The sequence below is a fragment of the Microtus pennsylvanicus genome, chromosome 17 (genome assembly GCF_037038515.1).
Source record: "Microtus pennsylvanicus isolate mMicPen1 chromosome 17, mMicPen1.hap1, whole genome shotgun sequence".
NCBI classification, from domain to species: domain Eukaryota; kingdom Metazoa; phylum Chordata; class Mammalia; order Rodentia; family Cricetidae; genus Microtus; species Microtus pennsylvanicus.
Genome location: NC_134595.1, coordinates 38,224,977 through 38,250,920, shown reverse-complemented (window position 1 = coordinate 38,250,920; position 25,944 = coordinate 38,224,977). Strand labels below are relative to the sequence as shown.

Sequence of the window (25,944 nt, the reverse complement as noted above, 5' to 3'; positions counted from 1 at the left end):
CAAAGTGCCTCCTGGTCAAACAGAGTTTTGGGGCCCGGGAGCTAGATCTCAGTTTCCCCCATCTGTATGGGGAAAGGGCATGTTACACACGAACACCGGCAAGAAAAGGTATCTATCTGAGAGCTCTTACCGTACCTGACGGAGCAGAGCTGAAAACCCACGAGCAAGTTCATAGGATACTTAGTGTGGGTCAGGCATGAATTAAGGCTCCACCTGCACTGAGTTATTTAAATCCTTACAAAAGTCCCTCGATGGACGAACTGATATTGTCCCTATTTACAGATAAAGAAACTGAGGTTGAGTCAAGGAGGGCCAGCGCTCTCTTAAGGTGACAGTCCAGGAAGTGGTATCGGGGATGAAATACAGATAGCCTGATCCCTAAGCCTCCGCTCCCTTCCAGCTGTCTGGGTTTCTGGGAACACGGCAGGAGAAGAAACAGTACATCCAGGAGCATAAGTTCTATGCACGCTTCGATGTAAGGATATTTTAGACTACCTGAGTCACCGCCCACGCTGTAGCCCCGCCCCTGCCTGGAAGAGGGGGAAGGGCTAAAGGAGAAAAGCCTCAGATGCTTGCCAGGAGGCCGGCTACTGTGAGGGAGGGGCAGCAGAGTCCTTAAGGACCTGTTTCTGGGAACTGGGCGAAGCCAGAAGAGAAATTAGGGACAGCAGAGGAGACCTCTTGCCGGCAGCTCGGGCAGCTCGCAGCTCCAGGCCAGACTCTGTACCATAGATATCACTAAGGAAATGGGTTCCTCTGAAGTTGCCATAGCAACTCCAGGCTCAGGCTGGGGCCTGGGAAAGAATGGCAGGGAAGGAGTGCCTGATAACACCAATAAGATAAGCCAAAGGAGCACCCTAGGCCCCTGCCATGGACCTAGGCCTCTCCCCTGCCCATCACTAGCCAGTCTAGCCACCCTCTTAAAAATCACACCAGAGCCCTTGTTACCCTACCCTGCATGTCTACCCAGCACCCACACCCATCACAAACCAAGCCCCTCATCGGTTACCCAGATACCCTCCATCACATCCCTCATCAGCCACTCCTCTCTTCCGCTATACACCCCCTCCTGTTTCTGCCATCCCTTAAATCTCCAAAAATGGCTTCAGGACCTCACCCCAGCACCTCCATTTGTCATCACCCCCTACCAGGTCAGCCATGGACCCATCCTCAGGTGCTATCCATGAGATCATCCCATGCCCCCTGCCACTATTCCTCCAACCCTCCACCTCCACCACAGCTCCCTATCCCCACCCCCTCCTCCTCTCTCAGCCCACTGCCTCCCCACAACCCACATCCTCCCGGGGTCCGCAGGCCCCTTGCCCCAGCTGCCCCTGACCACCTCTCTGGCTTCTCTCTCCTGGGTGCTGTCTCGCTCCCCTGCTCTCTCCTGCTCTCCCGGGAGCTGCCGTGCAGAAAGGTTCTGTTCCTCCCAGAAAAAGGCCCACATGGGAACAGGAATGTGCAGAGAGATGAAAAGGCGGCAGCTGCTGAGACAGCAGGCACGGAGGGGGCCCTTGTGGGGGGGGGGAATCCTGGGACAACTGGAGCCTACATGGGCGAGGCGGGAGAGGGGCCCTGACAAACTGAAGCTCTTAGAAGAGAAGAGGAAGGGACAGAGGGGTCCTCAAGACCATGAAGATGGCACTGTGAGCCTGCACAGGTGGGAGCAGGAGGCCGTGGGTGGCGATGGCAAAGGAGGGCGTGGTGTGGAAAGAGAGTGTAGCCAGTGCCAGGAGTGGAAGCCGAGGGGAATGGGGCGCACGGAGATGGGTGAGGCGGAGGAGGCTGGATGGAGGCTTATGGAGCAGTGATGGGGCAACGCACAGGGGCAGCATGGTGAGATAGTGTGGGCCCGGGTGAGGCCATTACTTACACGTGGATCGAGAGCGCCCGTCCTCTGTACAGACTGAACGCGCTGCCATACAGGTCACTGGCCACCGAAAGGCTATCCTCTGACCCCCAGCTTGCGCCCACCAGATTAGCTCGCGATGCCCGCACCAGCGGCTCCACCCCCAGGTGCCGTGGCCCGGCCCCGGTTGTCTGTGCTTGCCTTGGGCTGCTTGGGAGGGGGCGGGTGCCACCCCCGCTGCCCGCTTCCTGCTCCAGGACCGTCTGCCCGCTGCCCCACCAGCTCACTTGCTCCTCTGAGGTGCCTGTCACGGAGGTCGGGGGTGTGTCCAGGGAGGTGCCCACCAAGGTATCAGAGCCCCCTAAAGAAAGGAGCACAGTGAGACAGAGGCACCCTTTGTAGGAAGCCAGTCTGCTTGCTCTTGGAGCACCCAGAAAGCTCACCCGTGGGGGTGCTGAAGGCCCTGTCATCCCGAAGCTCCAGGCGCTGGGTCCCCTGCACATCGCTGATGTCATCCTCAGCAGTCTCGGAGTCTGGAGAAGAAGGGGTCTGTGTGGGCAAGGACCTCCTCCCTATGCCTCCAACTCTTCCCTAGTCGCCTCCTGCCTCCCCCACAGCAAGTTCCATCTTAATCGCAGGGAGAGCTTCCAGGACCCGATCTACTCTCTTTTGCTCCTGACTCCCCCTGGTCCAGCCTGGGATGCTTAAGGTAGCCCCTCCCATGCTGGTGTCCAGGCTCCATCTGGACCACTCACCCTTGGATAATCACCCTTACTTCCATGGACCCCTCCACATAAGCCACCCCCACCCACTTAAAGGCTTACCCGGGCCTCCGCCACCCTCTCCATGTCCATAACACCTTAAGGTCTTGAATAGCAGCATCCCACATAACAAGGCCCTAAGTTCCAGGGTTCAAAAGTCTAGGTTCCGGTACCCCAGGAACAAAGAGGAGTCACCTCAGAGTTGTACTGTCAAGGCACGCAACCAACAGCAGGACCAGGCTGTCCTGAACCCCAAACCAAACAGAAGGCATCAGGGTGTAACTGAGGCAGGGTGAGGAGAAGCCCAGACTGGGTAGGGAAAGGGAGTGAGGGGCTAGGGCAGGAGTCAGCTTCCTACCGTAACTTTGCTTTCTGCAGGAGCGGAAAACTTCGCTTCCATAGGAGCAGCAGGAGAGAGATGTGGACAGACAGTTATCAGAGTGTTTGTGGGATGGGGCATGGAAGGCAGGCAGAACATAGGGAGTATAAGGGCCCCTGGTGCCCAGGGATACCAGAGATGTTCTGTAGGATGGGGAGGGGAGGGAGACCCCCAGAATGTACCAACACTGGGGAGCCATATGCTTAGATGGTCATCTCAAATGCCCAGTGATTCTGGTACCCTCAGCACTTATTGGTTCTCTCTCTCTCTCTCTCTCTTTCTCTCTCTCTCTCTCTCTCTCTCTCTCTCTCTCTCTCTCTCTCTCACACACACACACACACACTCATAACAAACACACACATATTTGTGCACAGCCACAGTCTCAGGTCTATCAAGCCCATCTTCTATTACAGTGTTTACACTGTACTTTGGCCCTTCCCTATGAATGCATTCCCATCTGTCTTCACTGTGTTGAGGCAATTATCCTCCTCAGGAACTTCTCTACTACTGAATGGTCCTCAAAAAAAAAAAATGCTATGGCTAAGTTAGGAGCAAAGATCCCAGATCCTATCATATTCCGTGCCTCAGTTTCCCTTTGGGTACCATAACAAACAGGGGCCATGTAGTCGTTGCCAGGACATGGCAATGTAATGCCTCTCACTTGGTCCCACAGATGGACATCAGAGAGCCAAGGCCCATGGTGAGTGTGCTAGGAAGCCCCTTCCCAAATACTATGGCCTTCCTCAGCTGCAGAGAATAGTGGTCTTTCTTGGGGATGGATAGATGGGGAGGGGGTTCCACATCTCATGGGCTATCTTCAGGGCTGTGGTGTCTCATGAAGGGGCATGGACCAAGAGAAGTGGGCATGGGCTACAGCAACCCGAAGTCCACGCACCATGGGTAAGTCGGCCAAAGGCCCGGCGGGAATGGCCGGTTTTCTGAAAGAGAAAAGCCAGGAGGAGCAGTTGAGGGGGAGGCTTGTTCCTGAGTCCATATATCTCTCATCCCAATCTACTATGATCAAACAAGAACTCATACTAGGGGCCAGGGCAAAGACACCAGAGCCTTTAGGTTGCTCTAGTCATAATGGCTCAGTTCTCCTTCCTCTAGGCTATCCAGCTCGGCTTTGGGGAGGAGCCAGGGAAGAAAGGCTAGGGACCAGCAGTGTTGTAGAGCAAACCCAAGTACTTCCTAAGGGCTAGAGCTTGTGAGCCTGGGGTCAAAGCGGCCTGTGACACAGGGGAGGAGAAGAGGAAATCCGCCCTACTGAGGGGAGAGGGAGGGGGCGCTAGAACGAATAGAGGTGGAGGGCCGTGGACACAGATTCCTGCTGCGGGGAAGGGCAGATACCTGGGATAGGTGTCAAGCAGGCAGAGTAAGGGGCTGGCAAAGGATAAGATCTCTCAAAGGCCAGCACCTCGCTAATGCAGGAAGAAGGCCCCAGTCCACAGAGGACAGGGCAGAGCTTGGGGAAATTTATTGAGCTCAGCGCGGATCCATTAGTTTTGCTTTCAGGATCTCCGGAATACCAAAGGCTGCGGAGTAGGGGGCCCAGGAAAAGCCGGGCGGGGACTGAGGCCAGGGCTGGATGTGGGTGAGATAGCAAAGAAGCCAGTGGGTGCTGCGTGCTGAGACTGTAACCGGGGACTCCAGGGGTCGAGGGGCTTGGGATGATGGGGGCTTCTGCCCTTCAGCACGGGGAGGGGCCTGAGCTCTCCAGTCGCTGGCCAGCATCCCCCCCCCCTTGTGCCCGGCCCGTCGCCCTCCGCAGGGCTGGGGTGGGGCCAGCGCCACTCCAGCGCCCCCTCCTCTGGGCCCAGCCGCGGTGACCCGCCCTCCCTCGGGGCGCTCAGCCCTTCCTACCCCCTCCCGGCGCCGCCCGCCCCCGGAGCCCTCACCTGGAAACGCTTCTTCACCCACAGCTTCTTCATGGCGGGGGAGGGGGCCGGGCCGGCGGCCGGGCGAGGAGGGGACAGGCGGGGGCGGGGCGGAGTCGGAGGCGGGGCCGGGGGCGAGCTGGGGAGCGGGCCGGAGCCGGCGCGGGTGGCGGAAGGAGCCGCCGGGCCTCAGGAGCTGGGGTGGGGGTAAGAGGAAGGCGGCTGCGCCCAGAGCCCGCCCCTCCTCCGCCAGCCTGAGCCCTACCTGGCGACCCTTCCTTTTCCAGCCCTTCTACCCACCCTGGGGCAGCACTTGCCTGCTTTCTAGCTCTCCCACGGAACACCTCCCAACTCTGACAGCCAGTACCCCCACCCCTCATCTGCCTTTCGGGCCCTGGGCACATGGGGAAACTGAGGCACAGAAAGGAGTGCAGTAGCCTCTAGTTCAGGCCACTTTTGTCGGCAGCGAGAGGCGGCCTCCTCGCCGCATCCCCTTTCCTCCAGCAGGCAGGCTATGGAAGGTCAGCAGCATCTTCGCTAGCGTACTCCGCAAACATGCGCACACGCTCACTGTCAGACAGCACCAACGTCTCACCTCAGAGCACAACGCCGGGTGGGGGCGCCTTGGTTATTATACTCAGCACAAAGGTCCTTGGGTTGGGGACACGTGCTGACTTGGACCCAGGCTCCTCAGGACAGTAAAGAAAAGAGGGAGGTTCTCTCTTTGACTTGAATTTCTGAATGCTTCTTGTACTGTTCCCTCCCATCCATCCATCTCCACAACACACACACATGCACGCACACACACACACAGCACGAGATAAGGGGCTAATAATCAAAGTCAACTCATATTCCCACAATTGAGTTACTCACAAGATTTTTGGTGTGTTCCCTCCATTGCCCATCCCCCCCCCCTTATTCAGCACCATGAACACAAATGCGTCTAAACAAAGGTCTGCCTTCCTTTCCTACTAATAATGTAGCTAGGCTTCATTAGCATTTGCCAAGTACCCAGCACTTTGCAAACTTCAGTTCATTCAAAACAACCCCAGGAGCCTAGAGTATTCCCATCCCCATCGAACTGACAAGGGGCTGAGGCTAAGAGAACTGGTATCACTCCAGGACTCCTCATCCCAGAATGCACCTGTGTGGTGCCAGTCCCAGCTATGAGTACAGTACTAATTATTAACATTTACTGCCTTCTTGGTCAGCACTAGGCATGACGCTGAAGACTTTGTGTGAATAATTTATTTAATCCCCATAAGGAGGAAGGCTGAGGTATAAAGCAACCACTTGTCCCAGGATGCACGGCTAATAAATTCGCGGAGCCTGGACTCTCTGACTAGGTTATTGACCAGTGTGTCATAAAGAACCACATGCTGGTTTGTTCGTGCGTCTCCTGACCCTATTGCTTTAAAACCTTGGCACTGAAATAAATACAGAGACAGACCCAATGAATTTGGTTTGGTTTAGGGTGAGACAACACACTCACATTCAACTGCTCACTACAGTACCTTCCTCGTGTTTTGTTTGTATCTGACTCCTGTAGCTGTTTACATTTGAGATCCTATTATTATTATTATTATCCTGTTTTGTTTTGTTTTGAGACAGGGTCTCACTTTATAGCCCTGGAAGGCCTGGAGTTCACTATGTAGACCAGGCTGGCCTCAAATTTAGTCTCTCATATGCTGGGATTAAAGGTATGTGCCATCATACCTGGGGGGGCGCGGTTTGAGACAGGGTCCTACTTTATAGCCCTGGAAGGCCTGGAGTTCACTATGTAGACCAGGCTGGCCTCAAATTTAGTCTCTCATATGCTGGGATTAAAGGTATATGCCATCATACCTGGGGGGGGGGGGCGGCTTAAAATCCCGCCTTCTACCTTCTGGCTGCATACAGGTGTCCTAGTTTCTCAACCAGGTGGCTAATGGTCCACATGGAGACACGTGTGTAGAAATGTGCACTGAGAAGGCACTGTCCACACTACTTCCAGCCAGAGGACCCTGGCCACCCCCAAATACACCATCTCACAGCTGGAGAAGCTGAGTGGACGAGGGGGTAATATGAACCCTTGTTCCCCAGGAAAATCCGAGGGGCTGGCACATTCCATAGCAAAAATAACCAATGGGCAGCGGGCGTGAGTGATGGGACAGCTGGGCTTGAAGAGCGACTGGCAGGATTTTGTGTCCCTGCCCTGAGTCTACAGCAACCTGAAGGACTGGCCTGGGAGGCATGGCTCCCAGCAAGAGCGCCTCCCCCCCCCCCCCCCCCCCCCGTCCAGTTTTGTCTTCATGACAGAGCATCTGTGCTCCTCTGCCGCTTTCTGAGTTCAGCCCTGCCAGCGTTCCCCTTAGCTGGAAAACACGCTGCCTGCCCTGATCTCTTGGCAGACCTTCCTCTGAGCCACACACACCAGTCTTCCTCTCCTGCCTGTGTTCGGCTCCTCTCTTTCCCTTCCTCTAATCCCACCTACTCTCTAACTCTCCTGCTGTACAGGGGATGGTGCCTCATATTGTCTGTCTTTCGGTCATAGCTTTTTGTTCTCCCCGCGCCCCCCCAAATGGTAGACAACTGGTACACAGTAGACAGAAGTGAGTTGCAGGTGAGCAAAGGTAAGGAGCGGTAGGGAACAGCCGCTTTCATCCAGCCTTTCCTTCCTCCCTGTCCTGCCCGAGCTTGTTCCCAAGAAACTGTTGGAGAAGTGACTATCTATCCCCTATTCTGCCCAGATCTTCAGGGAGGACTTGCTCTGCTCTGAGAAGTGAAGGAGGCTTCTCAGCTCCTCTCTTTTCCCTCCCAGGGTTCCTCTGTGTTCCACTGTGGCCCCTCCTCCTTTCTCTGATTGGCACTTCTGTGCTGTGCACATATGGATGGTGACATTCTTTTCCCATTTCCAATTCCACAGTAGTTTCTCGTGGCTCTTTAATACAGACAGTCCAAGTCCAGGTGGGAAAGATGGTAACTACAGGACAGTCCTTCCTGGAGGCTTGGTTCTACTGCATTCCTCTCCTTTCCTGGCCTAACCTGTCCCTGTTTCCATCTAACTCGAGCCTCTCCCTTCCATGCCTTCAACTATTCAGAATGGTTCCTGGTCATCTGCTGACCACTGGCCTTTCTGATTAACACCAATCTGCAGATCCTCACTATAAAGCTTCAACTAACACATACCAGCTCCCCCTGACTGCCCCTTCTCTCAGCTGCTCTGCACCCCCTGTCCTGCAGTGCATGAAGGCCTCCTCTTAAGCCACACATGCCCCATGATCTGAAGTGAAGTCTGAGGACACCACTTAACTTGTTCTGACCACTTGCTGAGGAGCCATGTAAGGATGGGGGTCAGAGGCTTCCAAAGAGAATGCCCACCTGTGTTAGAGGCAGGCTGGAGAAGGAGTGGGAAATTGACAGGAGAGAGGTAGGCATGGAGAGAAGCTCTTCACTTGGTCTTCACCTTCCTTTCTGTGGATGGGCAATGAGGACCAGACTCAGAGACCCAGCGTTCCAGGCCTAACCCTGCTACCTCACTAACATTCAACATTGGGTAAACTGGAATCCGGCTGTCTTAAGTGTTAAGTCCAAATAATAATCAGAGAGTTTGGAAGATTAAATAATTAAATGAGATAGCACACCTTAATACATGCTAAGGATTTTACCAGCATCCCGAATTTCTACCACTTTCTCTCCTTTCTCTCCTACTGCAACACCCTAAACTCTTTGCCTTTACCATCTTACAAAACTCCCACCCTGTGGCAGACTTGCCAAGACCCTTCCATCCTGAACTAACACCCCAGGCTTCTGGAGTGCCAGGAGCCTTCAGATCACCCTGTCTCATCCAGCCAGAAAGCCATCATGGCCAGGAAATGGCTCCTTCCTTCTCTGGCCAGGTCCTTGCTTGGCTTCCTCAAGCTCCTTGAATGTTTGTGCTGTCAATTCCAAATAAGAGCGTTTTCTATGATGTCTGAGCGATGCCAAGCTGCTGGCTCAGTTCGCCTGAACCAGGAGCTGGCACTGAGCGAGAATGTGAGGGATGGGCAACAGAAGGAGAAGAAGCCAGTTTACCCTCCAGCATCACCAAAGCCACCCTTCCCCAGCAGAACTGTTTGGCCACCTTGGGTCTATGTGTTTATCTAGGCATGCTCTCAAAGGGGACATGCTTCAACTCACTCCCCTCTTCCGTTCTGTGAATGTCAGAGGCCTTAAAGCCAGCCCCACAGCACTCAAGGCCTTTCTACACACCAAGCCCTTCACCCCCGCTGTCCACCAAGATGGCCCCAGCCAGGAGACTGGACCCCTGTATCTGGGTATGTTCAGTCTGGATTTATCTCTGCCTAGTGCACCACCCTGATTCAAAAGCAGCCAGGAAGCAGCCCTGCTGGGGGTCGGAGGTAGCCTTCATCTTCATAGGAGACAGACCAGGCCAACTGATTAGTAGCTAATTCTGAGACACTGAACAATCTCGCTCTTTCTTTCTCCTTCCCGCCCTCCATCCTTCCCTCCCCCAGAACTTCTTGGGTTTTTTTGTTTGTTTGTTTGTTTGTTTTTTGAGACAAGGTTTCTCTGTGGTTTTGGAGCCTGTCCTGGAACTAGCTCTTGTAGACCAGGCTGGTCTCAAACTCACAGAGATCCGCCTGCCTCTGCCTCCCGAGTGCTGGGATTAAAGGCGTGCGCCACCACCGCCCGGCTCCCCAGAACTTCTTGAGTAGTAGAAAGGCTCCAAGATCATGAAGACTGAACAGGATGCTCAGTACTGACATGTCGTCACCAGACCTGGTCTCAGGCAGATCTCCCTCCTCTCTGGTCCCCACTGGTCTCACCAGTACCGGGTTGCATTCCCTTCCAGTTGCATTCTTATTCATTTATCTACCTTAATCTTTGAATTATAATCTGTTTACAACTTCTTTTACTCCAGATTATAGGTAAATAAAAACTATAAGAATCTACTCTTTCAGCTCAGAATTCTTCCAGAACGTGTTCCAGTCCCCAAGCCCACCCACGTTAAGGAAATCAGTACTGGCAGCTTCTAGGCCAATTGTGGAAGCCACCCTTGGCCACCTACAGGCCAGACCCTAAGAAGACTCTAGGAAATGGGCAGGGTGATACTAGGGAGAGAAGACACACACACACACATACACATACACACACACACACACAGAGAGAGAGAGAGAGAGAGAGAGAGAGAGAGAGAGAGAGAGAGAGAGAGAGGCCATCTCACTTTGGACTTTGTTCCTCTCCACTTGCTGAGGTCTTTCATTTCTGAAGCTCTTTCTTAGATCCCAAAGATTGACCCTTACCACCGAGTAGAAAGAGATGCCCCTTAGCAAAGGACATGAACAATGACACCTCCCTTTCCCCCAGCAGCCCCTTTGCATGTCTCCCAAATGAAGCCTACTCCTCTATTTCTGAAAAATTCCATTTTTCAAAGTTTGCTGGCCCATGTGGCTCGGAAACTGAAAAGGGGAAACCCCAAAATTGACCCAAGGACTATCAGCCTGGCCTGACACCTCCACCAGCTACAACAGGACCATGTTACAAGACTGAGGCCCATGCCCCTCTCCTTCCACATCAATACATCAGCCTAGAACTCTGCCTTCAGAAGAGCAAGGCACCAGCCCCGAGCGTGTCCTCTGGACGCTCACCTGGGCACCTCGGCAGACCTGTTCCCCAGGCTTTCAATGCCATCTCCATCCACCCTCATCTTGCGTATCTGTATTAACACTGCCAGAGTCTGGAACCTCCCACAACTCACAAATGTCTGGGACACGCATACACACACACACACACACACACACACACACACACGTGGATTCTCAAACAACCACTTCTGATGTCTAGCTTCTGCTGAAACCCAGGACCCTGTTCATACACATTTGATCCCTTCCACCTTGCCTGGTCCTAAACACACTATCCTTGTCCCAGCATTGATCTTCAGGAGAAAAGTTCTGGCCATCCTCCTCCCATGCGCCCCGAGCAGGGGAACTGGCCCCTTCAGAGGAACACACATAATCATGAGGGGCTGGCCACCTGATCTCAAGCCTGCCATTGGAGCAGAAGAGAGCAATTCCACCCAGGATGTTTCTGTCTACTAGATTAGCAAAGTTTTTGTACTATCATCCAAGAGGTCTGTGTGGGTCTCAGGCTAGGCCAACGAACTGCTGACCCTTGACCTCTGACTTTCATGTGGGAAGCGTCTCTACTTTGTCACACTTTCCCTGTTGATCCGCCCTTCAGAGTGAGCACAGCTGAGAAAACTGGGCACCTGGAAAGGTGGTGAGGGACTGCAACCTGCATCGCGTGGTCTGGGCAGCCGTCTCACCCCTGTGCCCCCAGCCCTGCCCGGCAGGCCCCACCTCTGCATTACCTCTGACCTCCAGCACTGTGAGCACAGCCTCGCAGGAGGCCTGGCCCCGCTCATTCTGGGCACTGCAGCTGTACACGCCGGCGTCCTGTGGCCCGCAGCTCCGCAGCCACAGGCAGCTGGGCTCTGGGGCCGGTGTGGGCAAGAGCTGCCCATCCCGGAACCAGCTGAGGCTAGGCTCGGGTGTCCCGCTCACTACCACCCGCAGCCGTACATCATTGCCCGCACACACCGCCGCGTTCTTCAGGGGCCGCAGGAAGACCGGCGCCCCGGCCCCTGCCCCGGTGGAGAGGACCCTTCTGCCGGCCCCCACCTTGGCTCTCTTCGGGGGCACCCCGGGGCTGGGAGGTGCCCTCGTGCCGGCGTCCTCGCCTCGCGTGCCCCGGCTTTTCTGCATGTCCTCTGTGAGCTGGACTAGGGGTGTCTGGGGACGCTAGAACTGGCTGGCCAGGAGGATGCTCTGGGGGGTATGGTGCCTTAGGAGATGGGTCCGGTGGGGCCGGCGGCCGGCCTTCCTGCTGCCTGCCCGCCTTCGGCCTGTGCTACCCAGAAGGTCACCAGGGCCGCCCGCGGTTGCGCCTCGGGGACTATTTTTAGGCCCCCCGGCTCGGGTTGCGAATGAGCAGTGGAGGGAGGGGGCAGCAGAGGAGGGGACTTGGACTCCCTGTGGCTCCTTCTCTCTCTCTCCCAGTGCCCCCATCGCCAGCGCTGGCCTAAAAGAATCTCCTCCCCCACAGTATGTCTGTCCTCCTCCCCCCCAGCCTGCGTGAGCTGGGGAGTTGAGTTACCCCTGGGCTCAGGCCCACTTCCTTTCTTCAGCCCCAGCGCCCCAGCCTCACTAGGCTGCTGGAGAGGAAGAGGAAAGGTCCAGAGGAGATGTCTGAGAGGTTCATGGAGGGACAGGCCCCAGTGGAGTGAGCAGAGGGACCAGTGGGCTCTCCTATCACCTCCATTACAGCGGGTAAGCACCAAGAGCCAGACCCTGGAGTTCGGGTGGATTTTTGGCCCCAGGTTGGTCCTGCACTCACTACCACCACCACCACCCCACCTTCGCCGGCCAGGTCACTGCCAATCCTCTCACAATCCGCTCTCACCTGTGGAAGAGGTAGTGGGCTAGGATTGTAACCAGCAGCAAGGTTGCGAGGGCAGTGGAGACTGAGGGACAATTGGAGGGCTTGCTGTGTGGATGAGGGCAAAATCTTTGATCATGAAGGACTCCATTCCGAAGGCAGGAAGCGCTGTGACTGACTGCAAGCTGTAGTAGATGATTCCCTTGTCCAAACTTGTGAAGGTTTGATACCTGCATATGCACACCCAACACACACACACACACACACACACACACACACACATCCCTTTAGAGATCCAGACCTGGCCTTGAGCTCTAAAGGGATGAACCCTGGGAAGAGTTGAAAGCCACGGTTGTTCAGAGATGGGGGGGGAAGCATTCTTGACATGTTGTTTGGATAAATAAACCATCTTCATTCTGGGAAACGGAAGTCAAAGTGTGCATTGTGCAGGTGTGTGTGTGCAGAGGGCGTGGGCATGCATGTGTGCAACGGTGCCTGTGAGCGTGAGCATGCATTCCCAGGCGCGCGGTACAGAGGAAACAATTTAAACGCTGAATTATGTCCATAAAGATTAAGTGCCTTAGGGAATGACTTTTCATGTAGTTCGCATACATTAAAGCCGGCTCTTTGTGATGTGCAGTTCCCTGGGTTTTGACAAATGCATGAAATTGTGTATTTGCTACCCCAGGAACATACAAAGCGGTTCCATCACCCTAAATATTCACGTGTGCATCCTCTTTGTCGTCAGCCACACCCTGTCTACCAGTCCCCGGCAACCTCCAATGATGAATTGAATTCTACGGTGTAAGTTGAATTCTAAAAAGGGTTTTAAAGATGTGGGAGACAGCATAATACACAGAACCCCAAGAACAAAGGAATAGACAATGTTTCATCTTGTTTTTAAGTTTGCAGTCAGCAGAGGAGGATGGCTCAGGGGTAAAGTGCTTATTGTATGAGCAGGAGGGTGGGTGTTCAGGGCTCCAGCAGCCACATACGGAGTCCAGGTACGGCGACATGTATCTTTACCTTAGTGTTAAGGGGGAGACACAGGTTGGTCCTTGGGGCTCCCTAGCCAGCCAGCCAATCTACCTGAATTAGGACATTGCAGATTCAGACAGAGATCCTATCTTAAAGTGAAGATGAAAAGCAATAAGAGAAGTCACTCCACACCAACTTCTGGCCTCTACACATGCATGCATGGGTGGTACACCTGGATGCCACGGCTTCCACACACATACACAAAACCCACCGCCCAAAGCCATTTAGCTAACACCATGCCTCACCGTACAGGGAATGCAGCAGATGGTCCCTAAATGTTGACTGATTGGCTAGCCGGTTGGTTAAAGGAATGAACCGTGTAACTGTGAATAATCCGCTTACATCTTTAAACCTCACCTATGAGTGGGGATGGCCAAACTTGGGGTGTATTTGTTCCTTCAGCAAACATTTCTTGAGTTCTTCCTATGAGGCTGGCACTATTCCATTGGCCCGGAACGTAGCCGTGGACGAAACAGATAAAGATGCCAGTCCCTGGGGTTGCGTGTATCAGAGAAGACAGACATTTGACAACAGAGCAACAGAGACAGTGTGAAGACTGAGGAGAGAAATACTGTGTAGCTGACTCGGCCTGGAGTGGGGGATACAAATGTGGTGGAGCTGTGCCTTAAAACGGGGTGGTTGGAGTACCTGCACGCCTGCAGTTCGAGCATTTTGAAGGCTTAGGCAGGAAGATGGGAATTCTAGATCAGCTATGGCTATACAGTGAAGGCTTGTCTCAAAAATAAATAAAATAAAATAATATAGGATAAATGGAGTTACCGCCACAGCAACACTGGAGCCAGCCTTGAAAGAATGAGGAAAGAAAGGATGCCGTGCAGGGTCATTTCAGCCCGTGTGGATGTACCTGTACCTGGCGGATTCTACACAGAGCCAGAAGACCAGCAAGACTGGAGGAAATGAATACAGAGTCAGGGTAAAATGGATCACATAGCTTGAAAAGGCCAGATGGTCTAGCATCTTGTTGGGTCATGATGCTTTTATTCCCAGCAAAATGGGAAGGCATCTCTGGGTTTTGAGGGAAGATTTACACGATCTGACCTATGTTGTGATGGTATTAAATTATATTAAATATTAAAATAAATATTAACTATTTAAAAGGCCCTGGCACCGAGCCTGGAACATGGCTTGTAGTCTGACTTGTATGTCCACTCAGAGGTATACCTCGACTTGCTCCCAAGGGTCTATGGACCTGGGTAGAGAAGGCTCAGGACCCTGCTGGTCGCTGGCGCCCTCTTCTGGACCAGGCTGGCCCAGCTGAGACAATTGGAAAAGGTCAGGCTGCGGTCAGGCCAGTTGCTCAAGACAGCTGGCTGTAAGGTGTTTGTCTGTTCCTCATGAGCCCCATAGCACCCTGGATCCTGGCGCCAGGCTGGGTGTTCCCGCTGCCAGAGTGCCTTGCCTTCTCATCACAAGTCTGTGGTATCATGGAAAGATAGCTGGGCTCCAGAGGCCCTGTCTCCCTCTGCTACAGATGGCTGTGTGACCTTGGCAGATAATGCCACCTCTCTGGGCCAAGGAACCTTTCATCTAAGTTCTTTCTGCTTGTTGCTTGTTTGTTTGTTTGGAGAGGTCAACCTGGAACTTGTTATATAAAACAGTCAGGTCTTAAAATGGTGTTCCTCAACCTCTCCTGTGCTAGGAACCATTCATTCATTGTGCCTGGCTCATCTGAGTGGTTTTTAAGATGTTGTTTTGTTTTGTTGCTTTGAGGGTTTTTTTGGGTTTTTTTTTTTAGATTTTATTTATTTTTGTTTATGTGTATGAGTGTTTGTGAATGTCTGTGTACCATGGGTACGCAGTACCTACAGAGGCTAGAAGAACGAATCAGATCCTCTGAGACGAGAGTTACAGGTGTTTGTAAGCTGCCCTATGGATGCTGGGAACCGAACCCTGGTTCTCTAGAAGAGCAGCCAATGTTCTCATCTGCCGAGTCATGTCTCCAGCCCCATCGTCCAAGTCTTAATGATTTACTATGTGCTCATGGGGCGAGGGGAAATCTCAGTAAACGTCCATTGAATCGGTGAAAAAGTGAGTGTCACCAGCCCTTCCTAGTGAATATTTAATATAGAGAAAAGTAAATAAACGTGCCCAGTGGGTATTCATTCAAGAAGCATTTAAATATTTAATGAGTATCTACTGTGTACCAAGTACTCTTTGGGGTGCAGGGGACATAGTAGTGAATAAAACAGACAAAAGCTGTCCCTGGGCTGCTGACATTTTTAGGTGTTGTATCAAAGGTCACTGATTCATTTGCATATTGCTCTGGTGAGCTGTGTAGAGGGACGGAGGCGGGAAAGGAGTGACCTCAGAGGGCAGGGCTGGAGTCCAGCCAGAGTGGACAGATGGGATAGGAGAGTGCCCACTGGGATCTAGCTGTCTCTACAGTCCTTCCTGCTCTCCTCTTCGGAGGGAATTGGAGCTAGCCTGAGCCTGGCCTTCAGGCTACGGGAAGCCTCTGAAAGTCTGTCTGTTCCCTTCTTGCTGCACAGTCTTGTAGAATGCTCCACAGCATCTCGTCTCCAGGAACAGAGGGAGGTTTTGTCATGGGAGCAACTGGGATAAGGTGCACTAAAGAGCTGACACCAGGTACCTAACCATGAGCGATGTGGACCTTCTAGGGTTTGTTTGCCCTGTTCCCTCAATCACTGCTAGCTCATGGGAACAGGCTCAGAAAATCTCTCCTCAGGATGTCAGAACCCTTTGGGTGTGGGCGTCAGCATTGGCCTCCTGTCTGAGGACAGGCAAGTGCAGTTACAGGAGGCAGGTGTGTGAAGGAAAGGCTTCCCTTCAGAGCATCCTCCATGGAGGGGTCTCTAGAGAACTGCCATGGTGGGGTAGGATGAGGTCGAGAAGGGGATTCCTACATGAGGGAAGACTGAGGTCTGATTAAAGCAGGGACCCCAGTGCCCCCTACCCTAAGGACCAGAGTGTTATTTTAGGATAGCAAGGGTACTCCCCCCCCCCCCCAACCTAAGCATCCTTTTGCCCTGTGTGGAACAGATGAGTGCACATTGTTCCCTCAGGTGAAGGAGAGGCCCTAAGGCTCTAGAAATTTCTTCCAGGGGGCCACTGCAGCCTCATCCACCAAGGCCAGGCCCTCAGCCCAGACATTCTCCAGGGAGGTCAGCACATCTTTGCCTTCAAAGACAGACAGATCCTTGCTCATGCTTGCTGCTCTAGCCCCGCGTAAAGACACTGAATGTCATCCTAGTCCATGTTCTCTGGGAGGCTGATTCCATTAGAGCACTTGGGTGGATCCTCCAAATGGGCCTGCCTCAGGAAAGTGGGGAACTGGTAAAAACAGGGGTACATCCAAAAGGAGAGGAAAGACAACACTACCCAAAAGGATTGGGGAGTTTTTGGAAAGCTCCTTCAGAATGATTGGTAGGGACTTTAAGGCTAAAGCGTGAATGTGAAGCTTGTTTTATTACATTAACGTCTTCTATAGTTCCTTTTTTTTTTAAGGTTTATTTATTTATTATGTAGACAGTATTCTGCCTGTATATATGCTGGCAAGCCAGAAGAGGGCATAAGATCTCACTGTAGATGGTTGTGAGCCACCATGTGATGGCTGGGAATTGAACTCAGAACCTCTGGAAGAGCAGGCAGTGCTCTTAACCACTGAGCCATCTCTTCAGCCCCTACAGTTCCCTTTCATTAATAAAACTTTCTAAATCAGCAGTTCTCAACCTGTGGGTCATGACCCCCTTGAGGGTTACAATCAGATATCCTGTATAGCTGATGTTTTCATTATGATTCACAACAGTTACGAAGTAGCAACAAAGTAATATTATGGTTGGGATTCGCCACAATACGAGGAGCTATATTAGAGGTCTCAGCGCTAGGAAGGCTGAGTTATCATGGCCTTGTAATACTTATACGTGTTTTATTTTCGTTTCGCTTTTTTTCTTTTCTTTCTTTCCTTCCTTTCTTTCTTAACAACTCCTACACACCCCCTCACACTTTCCCCAACTCTCTCAAATCTTCCTTTTGTTTGTTCTTGAGTGTTGCTGTTTGGATTTGTTTTTGTTTTTTACACAAGGGCCTCACTAGGTTGCCCCCCCACCAACCTGAGGTCTTCAGGCCTCCGCCTCTTGAATACCTCCTCTAGGAGTACCGGCAGCACACCTCCCCTGGCTCCCTTTGGTATTTTAATTTAGACTGCATTCCATTGGAATTGCATATGGATGAAGGATGGGCTGACATTTTCTCAGAGCTTTGAGCCTTCTTATCCAAGTAAAAATTCTGTCTGCTTTTTTTTGAACATTGTTATTTTGCCTGGACTGGGCTCTGTGCATTAAAGAGCCTTAGAAAGGGTTAAACAGTACTTGGAAGACTGAAGCAAAAAGGATCAAGAGTTTAAAGTTGAACCTTGGGTACAGAGGGAGTTTGAGGCCAGTCTGGGCTGTATGAGATATTGTCTCAAAAAAAAAAAAAAAAAAAAGCAGGCGTAAGGGGCTGGCAGTTTCTTTGGGGGAAAGGACTTGGGAGCCTTGGGAGCGTCTTTCACAGCCAGTCTGTGGAAGAGAACTGTCCCCATCCCTACCTTCACCCAGGTGTCCAGATGATCTGAAGGTAGGGCAGGAGGCTTCAGGAGGAGGCGCTGTGACTTTTCAACAGAAGCCCCTTATCCAACCTCCCCTATACTACCATAGACTGCAGCGCCAGAAGGCCCATAGGGCAGTCTACGTGGGCAAGAGGGTGACACAGTCCATCTCAGGGTAATGGGGGTATGACAGGGTCCAGGGCCCCCAAGAGACTCATCAGTCAAGACAGCAGGGTCGTGTAGGTTTGTGCTTGGCTCTTTATTGTCTCTGTCCAGGGCCCCTGCAGTGGGAGTGGCTGGTGCGGAAGGTGGGACCCTCCCGCCAGCCTGAGCCCACTCTCTGCCTCTCTCTTCTTTCCCCTCTAGCTCCTCACCCATCTGCTCTCCTTCTGTATCTCCTGCTCCCACATCCAGCACCTTCGGGTTCCCTCTTACAGCCCCAGCTCTTCTAGGCCCATCCTGGGCTGGGATGGGAAAGAGAGGGGCCATTTGGACATTTTTCAGCCCCCCTCTCTCCATCTCAGCTGAGAAGGCTTCACTCTTTCTCTGACCCAGGCTGGGGGTCGAATGTGGGGATGTCCATAAAGCTCTGTCCTGATCCTGCAGATCCCAACCCCCTCTCTGGTACCCTCTCCAAAGCCAAAGGCCAGAGCCTGAGGTTACGAGGGTGGGAGGGAAAGGGCCATGACTCGAGTTGGGTTCTATCTGAAGAGCCAGGATTGACAACTGCCGACAGCCAGGACTCCTGGTAAGGTCTGCAGAGGTGCCTGGGGTGTTTCCTGGGCAGTATGAAGACCACAAGGGGGTGATCAGTGAGGAGGGGGTCAGAGGCTGTGAGTGAAGGAAAGTGGCTGGGTGTGGCATCCGAGAGTGGAAGAGGCTGGTTTCAGGAGGCAGTGAAGATGGGGCCAGGACAGTGTCCGGCTTAGAGCACTTCGTGTTGTTGCTGTGTGGCCTCGCTGACGACCTAAGCGGGTGGAGAAGTCCAGTCTATCCATTGCTGCCTAGGAGAAGCCTCAGCCCCATTTACTGCATCCCAAGGCAGCAGGACCTTCTTACCCCATTCAAGGTAGGGAATCACCCAGCTGGTGAAAGACTCCTGGCTGGCAGACACCCCCATTACTCCCACCAAGGACAAGTGGTCCAACGGATCACTCACCTCTCCATCTCGGGTCTCAATGGTCTTGATCATCACTGTCTTTTTAGTGTGGACTTCAGAACCCCTTTGCTCAGGGCTGGTTTCTGTAATAAACCCACCACATGCTCAGCCTGGCTAAGTTCATATCTAGGCTGCACCATGGATGGGACTCCACCCTGGGCTGCATTGTTCTAGCTAATTTCCACCTTCCTCATGGCAACCTGGCTTCTTCAAGACCTGATCCTTGAACCCAGTACCCAATAGATGGTTCTGTAGAGCCAGGGTCCAGTGCTGCTGAAGATATGACTTCAAGAGCCAAAAGATGTTGAGAATGCTGGTGCAGGATGGCAGGGGACCCAAGGCCCAGACTCAGTCCTCATGTTTCCTAGCCTTCTTCATTTCCTCTCTGTCTCTGGATTTCCAGAAGAGTCCTGCATAAGTCTATAGCCTTAAACTCTCCTCTAAGAGAAAGAGCCCAAAGCCGAGACCTGTGGACCTATTGGAGGAGCTTAGAGGCTCCAGTTCTTTTTCTCTGTTTGATGACTTAATGCAAAAGCTGATCACTGATTGACTGTGCTGATCCACTGGTCCTACTGTGCCTCAGTTTTCTCTCTGGGAAACAGCAGCCACGATGCCTCCCTTAGGAGCTCAGGGCTACGGGTTTGCAGCAAAAGTGATTTTATATGCAAAATGCATACTTGGTAACTGAATAAACAACTAAGTGGAAAGAGAAGTCTGAGTTTCATAGTGGGGGTCACATTTAGTTCCCTGGTGTCAGGAGTTTGGCGCTCATGAATCCCTTAGCAAGCAAGTAGCCTGTAATGAACGTTTGACTCGATGGAGCACAGCATGTATTTTTTCCTGATGGAAATGAACATCGAAGATGTAAAAGGTTTGATCTAGGAAAGCAGAGGCTGCCAAGATCTCCGACTCCCTTTCCTAATGTATCATTAGTGAGCGCCTTTCTGCTCTCCGGGGTTGGGAAGCCGCTCGATCTGCATATTACTAATGTCGAATGGCAGAATGCCCTCAAGGCTCGGTCCCTTCATTGTTTGGCTTGGCTAAAATTTGGCTTCCTTTTCTCAACCGTGCATCCAACATCTTGCTCCCTGCAAACAAGGCACTCAACAAACAGCCAGAGAATGGTGTGCCAAGTGCTCTCTGGCAGCATGCCAGACTGATCATGAGCAAGGGGTACCTTCCTGCCCAGAGAGCAAGCAAGATGCTCCTATTGCCAGGGGAACACCCCTGCAGCTTCCAGAGTTTGCTATTCAGGACACATCCTGATTCTTAAGACCCAATAATCCAGAAGGTAGAGGGAATACAGTCAGCACAGTAGGACACACAAACCAACACCCCCACCTCCCCACCCCACCTCCCTACCCCCACTTCTCCACCCCCCATCTTTCGGTGCCTCATCCACAGCCCTCTTTCTCTTTCAAGCCTGGTCTCTTCCAGGGTTCCATTCTTCTCTTCTAAAAGGCTTGGGCTACCCAAGCTGACTCCCTGGCCCTTGCAGTCCCACCCCTACCAACCAGCACACACTCACCTCGGAAGTTGAGAGCAGAGTAAGTCTGGATAGGAAGGTTGATCCTGAAAAGGGAGAGAGCATGTCCCCAACGAGTTAAGGACACTCAAATCTCTCCCTGAAATCACCATTTCTAGCTGTCCAAACCCCCAGCCCAATACTCTCACTACCCACAATGCACAGATCAAGAACTAACTCTAGCTGTCCCACAAATTGCCCTTTCTAGAAAGACCATGCACTCTAATCCTGACCTTGGGCATGACACCAAGGTGCCTAACCCCACTGTACCCTCCAGGTCCCCAGGTCCTCCTTGCTCCTGGCACTAGAGGAGGCATGAATGGCAGCTGTGACCCTCACTTTGTGTCCACCCTCTAGGCAGTTCAGATCCAGGAGTGGGCCATCTATGCCTAGTCTAGAAAAGGGCATCTGGCCCCAGCTACCTTAAAAGGTCATCCACGTTGTGTTAGATGTAGATGTTGTTCTACAAAACTCAGACTGCTTATGTAACCGGGCTGGTAATGCGCTTGCTTAGCATGCACTAAGCTGTGGTTCAGTCCCTGCACCATATAAACCAGGCATGCCTGCACAGCCTGTCCAAGTCCCAGCATTAAGGAAAAGAAGACACGAGGAAGGTAGTTCAAGGTCATCCTTGAACTACATAGCAAGTTTGAGGCCAGCCTGAGCTACCTTCAGTCTTTCTCAAAAGAAAGAGACAAATAAAAACCTTAAATTCTCCTAGTTAAAAAAAAAAAATTCTCAGCCAGGCAGTGGTGGCGCATGCCTTTAATCCCAGCACCTGTGAGGCAGAGGCAGAGGCAGAGGCAGGCGGATCTCTTTGAGTTTAGGGCCAGCCTGGTCTACAAGGTCTACAAGAGCTAGTTCCAGGACGGGCTCCAAAGCTACAGAGAAACCCTGTCTCGAAAAACAAAAACAAACAACAACATCAAAAAAAAAATTCTCCTAGTAAGTCCAAACATAAACATGGCTGCCATACTTTTATGAGTATCGATGATACCATTTCTTGGCGTAATGGATCTGTCTGAAATTGATGTTAACTTACATACAAGGAAATGGGCAAACTTTTAGGGTACATCTAGAGAGTTTTGAGAAGGGCCTATCCCCGTGTAACTGCCAGTCAAATCCAAATTCACGGTCTTTCTGTCTGTCTCCCAGAAGACTCTCTCACCCTCCTGGTGCTCATGTCTGGAGTTCGGGCGGGATGCTCCGAGCACAGATTCTGTGTGTGTGCTTGCATGTGCGCTCCCTTTAGCCTCCTCTCTCGAAGGCCTTTCACGTCCAAGGCTTCCTGCCTCGTTTCTGTTCGTCTCTCGCAGACCCCTCCCTTTCCTTCCTCATCATTTCCCACTCGCTTTCATCTCTCCCTAGACTGGCAGTAATGTTTTATTACTGATGGCTGAATATGGTTTTATGCTGCGGGTTCTTAATCCTAAAGGTAGATAAGGGAATACTTACATTTCTCTTTTTATAAAACGCTGTTAATTACATCTCGCTTTACCCAGGTGGCCCCGGTTAATTTTCTGTGATGGGCAGAATAACGGTCTCCCATATAGAACTGTTTCTAGGCCTTGTTGAGATCATCTGTGACCAACTGGGCTCCCAGCACCCTACCGTACACCTAAGTCCTCACCGGCTCTCCTCGCCCTCCAGCAGCTTCCGGTAGGTGGCAATCTCCACATCCAAGGCCATCTTCACGTTGAGCAGGTCTTGGTACTCCCGCAGGTGGCGGGCCATCTCATCCTTCAAGTGCCGGATCTCCTCCTCCAGGCGTGTGATGTTATCCTGATAGCCACTGGCCTCGCTGGCAAAGCGATCCTCCAGCTCCCTCATCTGCCTCATTAGAGAGTCGTTCTGCAGGGGGTGAGGGGGCCCAAGTCAGGGACAAGTACAGAGCCTATCTAGGGAGAAGGGCACTAGAGAATGGACGAGGAAAGAGACCCCGTGTGGGAGGTCGGAAGCAACTCCACATGGTCGTGGCCAGGTAGAAGAAACGTCAAAGGCTTCTTTCTTAGCCATGGAACCCTGAGCTCTAGTGAAGTCTTATGTGGCCGTTCAGAACAAAGCATCTAATTAGGAGCATCTATAGAAGTCCTCCAACCCTACACAGGGAGACACCCCAGGAGTCCTCTGGTTCCTTATAAGATGGGTGCTAGGAATCCACCCATCTGCCTTTACCTCTCTGTACACCTGAGGAGATGGAGACCCCAGAGGGGCTCAAAGTGTCACAGAGCCAGGGTGTGGAACTAAGCTGTGGGCAGAAAGAGGCCGAGCCTGTGGGAATGGGGAGGGACTCACGGTGCCCTTGAGGGCATCGATCTCGCAGGTGTAGGACTGGATCTGGTGTCGGTACTCCATCATCTCCTGCTTGGCCTGGCGCAGCGCATCATTGTTCTTATTGGCTGCCTGGGTCAAGTCTGAAACCTGAGGGCAGAGAAAGGGGCTGTGAGGTGGAGAGGGCGAGGGAGTATGGAAGTTCCAGGCTCGCCCTACTCCATGGTGCAGGGGCAGGAAGCATCTCACGCGGAGATAGAGGATGTGCCAGGGTCCCCAGGCCACATCACCTACCTTGGACTTGTACCACTCCTCAGCTTCAGAGATGTTCTTAGCCGCAATGGTCTCGTACTGAGCCCGGATGTCCCTGAGGGCTGCTGTGAGGTCCGGCTTGGACATGTCCATCTCCACCTGGACCTGCTGCTCCTGAAGCTGGGCCTGAAGCTCGCGGATCTCCTGCAGAGCACAGCTTGACGTTAGTCTCCTTCCAGACCCTCCCAAAGCATCCTCACACCTCCATGTCAGTCAACCCCATTGTCTAGCTGCTTTTGCCATCACCCAAGGGCCATGGTGCGAACCTCTTCGTGCACTTTCTTAAGGAATGCGATTTCCTCGTTGAGTGATTCAATTCTACGCTCTAGGTCGATGCGAGCTAGAGTAGCTGCATCTACATCCTGGATAAGGGAAACAACGATGTTAGAGCCTGGGACAGCTCAAGTGGAGCCAGGGCGGAGAAAAGAGAGATGGCTGCTGGGGGCCAGAGAAGGCTCACCGCTCGGAAGGCAGCCAAATTGTTCTCCGCTTCTTCTCTCAGTTGGATTTCCTCCTGTAACCTAGGGAGGACACATACACAGGCAAATGGTGAGGGACAGAGCCATCAATAGAAACAACTGACTAGGGACCTATCAGGGAGCCAGCTCAGGACACAGGGACAAGCATTGGTTGCTGGGTAGAAACAAGAGGCCCAGGAAGAAAAAAAAAGTAGAGGCCCCGCCCCCGGGGGGGGGCAGGAAGTAGCTCAGTCTCAGCCTCGCAGCCACACCCTTGAAGTCTATGTCCCAAATAGATTGACCTCCCTGGGGTTAGGAACTGTGTTTTATTTTATCCAACTCTGTGTTCTCAGGCCTAGCCTGACCCGTGTAGCTTCTAAATAAATGCTGTGACTTCGCTCAGTCGGGTAAACAGAAGCAGGACCGTAAATATACAAAGCCCATTTTGCTTTTCGATTTTTTTTTTAGAACTTGTCTAAAACAAGCCTTGCTGCATAAGCCCAGTTGGCTTGGTACTTGCTCTGTATCCCAGGTTTGCCTAGAACCCACCGCAATCCTCCAGAATCATCCTCCCAAGCGCTGGAATGACGGGGGTGTGCCCCCGAATCGGAACCGCTCAGTCTTTTCTTATTGGATCATGGTGGAAATGGGCTGGTCTTCTTGAGTTTTAAAAGGGCCACAGGCCTTACCCACTGTCCCCTTTACTCAAGCCTATTCCTTTACCTAGAGCAATAGCACAGCCTCAGCTAGGCCCAGGGACCAGGCTCCCCACCTCACCCCTTCCCAGGGCCTCATCACAACTGAGCTGAAAGTTACAGTCTGAGTTCCCTCCACCTGCCCTTCCCAGGTCACCCAGTTTTCCGGGCTCCTACCAGTCTCTTCTCCCTCTGACCATGCGCTGGCTGGCCCTCTACCTTGCCTCTGTTAGTGGTCATCGCAGAACCATCAGCAACTGAGCATCGTTTCAAAGACAGCTGCCTACCGTGCAATAGGCCTCCCAGGGGCCACCATTTCTTCTATCTACCTCCCCAAGAAAACTACTCCAGTGTTACACAGAAGGAGCTATAGAAAGGTCCGGGGTCCCAGCTCTTCTTAGGGGAATGGGGAATGACCTTCCCCAAACATGGGAACCGGAGGGGGTGCCTAGCTCCCTGCAGGGGGATGGGGCGAAAGGGAAAGATCTGGAAGGCGCTGGGCCCTCACTTGGCCTTGAGCCTCTGCAGGTCGTCGATCAGGTTGTCACGCTCCACGTCGACTCGGGCGCGCTGGTTGGTGAGCACCTCCACCTGGCGCCGCAGCTCACGCATCTCCTCCTCGTAGAGCTCGGCGACGCGAGTCGGCTCGCGGCCCTTGAGCCGATTGACCTCGGCGGCGAGCGCGGCGTTCTGCTGCTCCAAGAAGCGCACTTTCTCGATGTAGTTGGCGAAGCGGTCATTGAGCTCTTGCAGCTCCACCTTCTCGTTGGTGCGTGTGGCCAGGAACTCCTGGTTCACCGCGTCGGCCAGCGAGAAGTCCAGCAGCTCGCCCGCGCCATAGGATGGCGCGCGGGTGGTCCCCAGCCGGCTGGCCCGCAGAGACCCCAGGCCCCCGGCCCCGCCCGACGTGCGCGACACCTGGTACACGCGGGATGTCACTGAGCTCGAGGAGCCCTTGGTGCCGAAGCCTGCTCGAGGAAAAACGGGAGAGCTCAGCGGGGAGCCGAGCGAGAAGCTCGGGGCTCCACCGAAGGTGCGGCGGTAGGAGGACACTCGCTGGCTGGACGAATAGGCCTGGCTCATGGTGGCGGCGTGGACAAGGCTGGGCAGACGTACGGAGGAGGCAGCGGGCAGGCAGCCGGCTGGAGAGTGGATATGAAGATGGGAGACAGGGCCCCTTAGCCGTCCGCACTATTTGTAGCCCTCCTGACATCACCCCCCCCCTGCGCTGCCCCTCCCCTGACAGCTGCAGGATCCCTCTGTCCTGCCAGGAAAGGGCGGCCTCAAGCGAGGGGGCGGGGAGGCCAGCTCCCCTGCAAGAGGCCTGCGCCCCTGAGCCGCCCCATGAGGACGGAAGACAGGCAGGCCTGCTGGGTTTCACAGGGTAGCTAGCTGACAGGAGATCCCAGGCTGGACTCTTTACTTTCGGAGACCTACCTTAATTGGGGGAAAGCAGGCTAGAGATTTTCATTTGTTTGAGGCCTCCTATTTTCTCCAAGGAGAGATTTTTAGGTCGTTGAAATAGACAAAAAGGAATTCCGAAGTATTTTATTGCAAAAGTTGCTAGAAGACGCTGAGGTTTCCAACCACGGGGGGGGGGGGGGGGGTGTAAAGGCTAAACAGGAGTCTAC

The 25,944-nt window shown here is 53.0% G+C and overlaps 2 protein-coding genes and 1 long non-coding RNA gene across 16 annotated transcripts in view; 1 reads left to right on the top strand and 2 right to left on the bottom strand.

Moving 5' to 3' along the window:
• Speg (striated muscle enriched protein kinase) overlaps positions 1 to 11,783 on the bottom strand; it is a 56,806-nt gene extending 45,023 nt beyond the window's left edge. For 2 of the 14 annotated variants that reach the window (XM_075951760.1, XM_075951761.1), the window contains exons 1-4: positions 11,222 to 11,779; positions 2,972 to 3,001; positions 2,296 to 2,385; positions 1,877 to 2,213 (exon numbers count right to left, since the gene is read on the bottom strand). In XM_075951760.1, the coding sequence (XP_075807875.1) occupies positions 1,877 to 2,213; positions 2,296 to 2,385; positions 2,972 to 3,001; positions 11,222 to 11,615 (851 nt within the window). In that variant the 5' untranslated portion in view covers positions 11,616 to 11,779. Of the gene's footprint in view, positions 1 to 1,342; positions 1,516 to 1,876; positions 2,214 to 2,295; positions 2,386 to 2,971; positions 3,007 to 3,887; positions 3,931 to 4,890; positions 5,092 to 11,221 lie in introns of those variants that run through there. The other 12 variants (XM_075951768.1, XM_075951772.1, XM_075951773.1 and 9 more) reach the window with 12 other exon arrangements.
• LOC142836987 (uncharacterized) lies at positions 11,293 to 14,441 on the top strand. Its single transcript, XR_012908182.1, has 3 exons — positions 11,293 to 12,179; positions 12,977 to 13,092; positions 14,092 to 14,441. It is a non-coding gene; the product is annotated as an uncharacterized LOC142836987 (long non-coding RNA).
• A 3,692-nt stretch (positions 14,442 to 18,133) lies between these two features.
• On the bottom strand, positions 18,134 to 25,522 carry Des (desmin). Its single transcript, XM_075951367.1, has 9 exons — positions 24,822 to 25,522; positions 23,621 to 23,681; positions 23,427 to 23,522; positions 23,143 to 23,304; positions 22,873 to 22,998; positions 22,208 to 22,428; positions 20,581 to 20,624; positions 19,053 to 19,135; positions 18,134 to 18,860 (listed from the first exon to the last, which is right to left on the bottom strand). The coding sequence occupies exons 1-9, from the start codon at positions 25,394 to 25,396 to the stop codon at positions 18,819 to 18,821; spliced, it is 1,410 nt and encodes a 469-aa protein (XP_075807482.1). The 5' UTR covers positions 25,397 to 25,522; the 3' UTR covers positions 18,134 to 18,818.
• Positions 25,523 to 25,944: the final 422 nt, after the last annotated feature.

Bases quoted from the DNA above. Each gene is read 5' to 3' on its own strand.
- Des (XM_075951367.1), bottom strand. From the start codon at position 25,396: ATGAGCCAGGCCTATTCGTCCAGCCAGCGAGTGTCCTCCTACCGCCGC. The intron at 23,305-23,426 runs GTTCGCACCATG...TGTGCTCTGCAG, and splicing joins TTAAGAAAGTGCACGAAGAG to GAGATCCGCGAGCTTCAGGC. The intron at 22,999-23,142 runs GTAGGTGATGTG...CTCTGCCCTCAG, and splicing joins AGGAGTGGTACAAGTCCAAG to GTTTCAGACTTGACCCAGGC.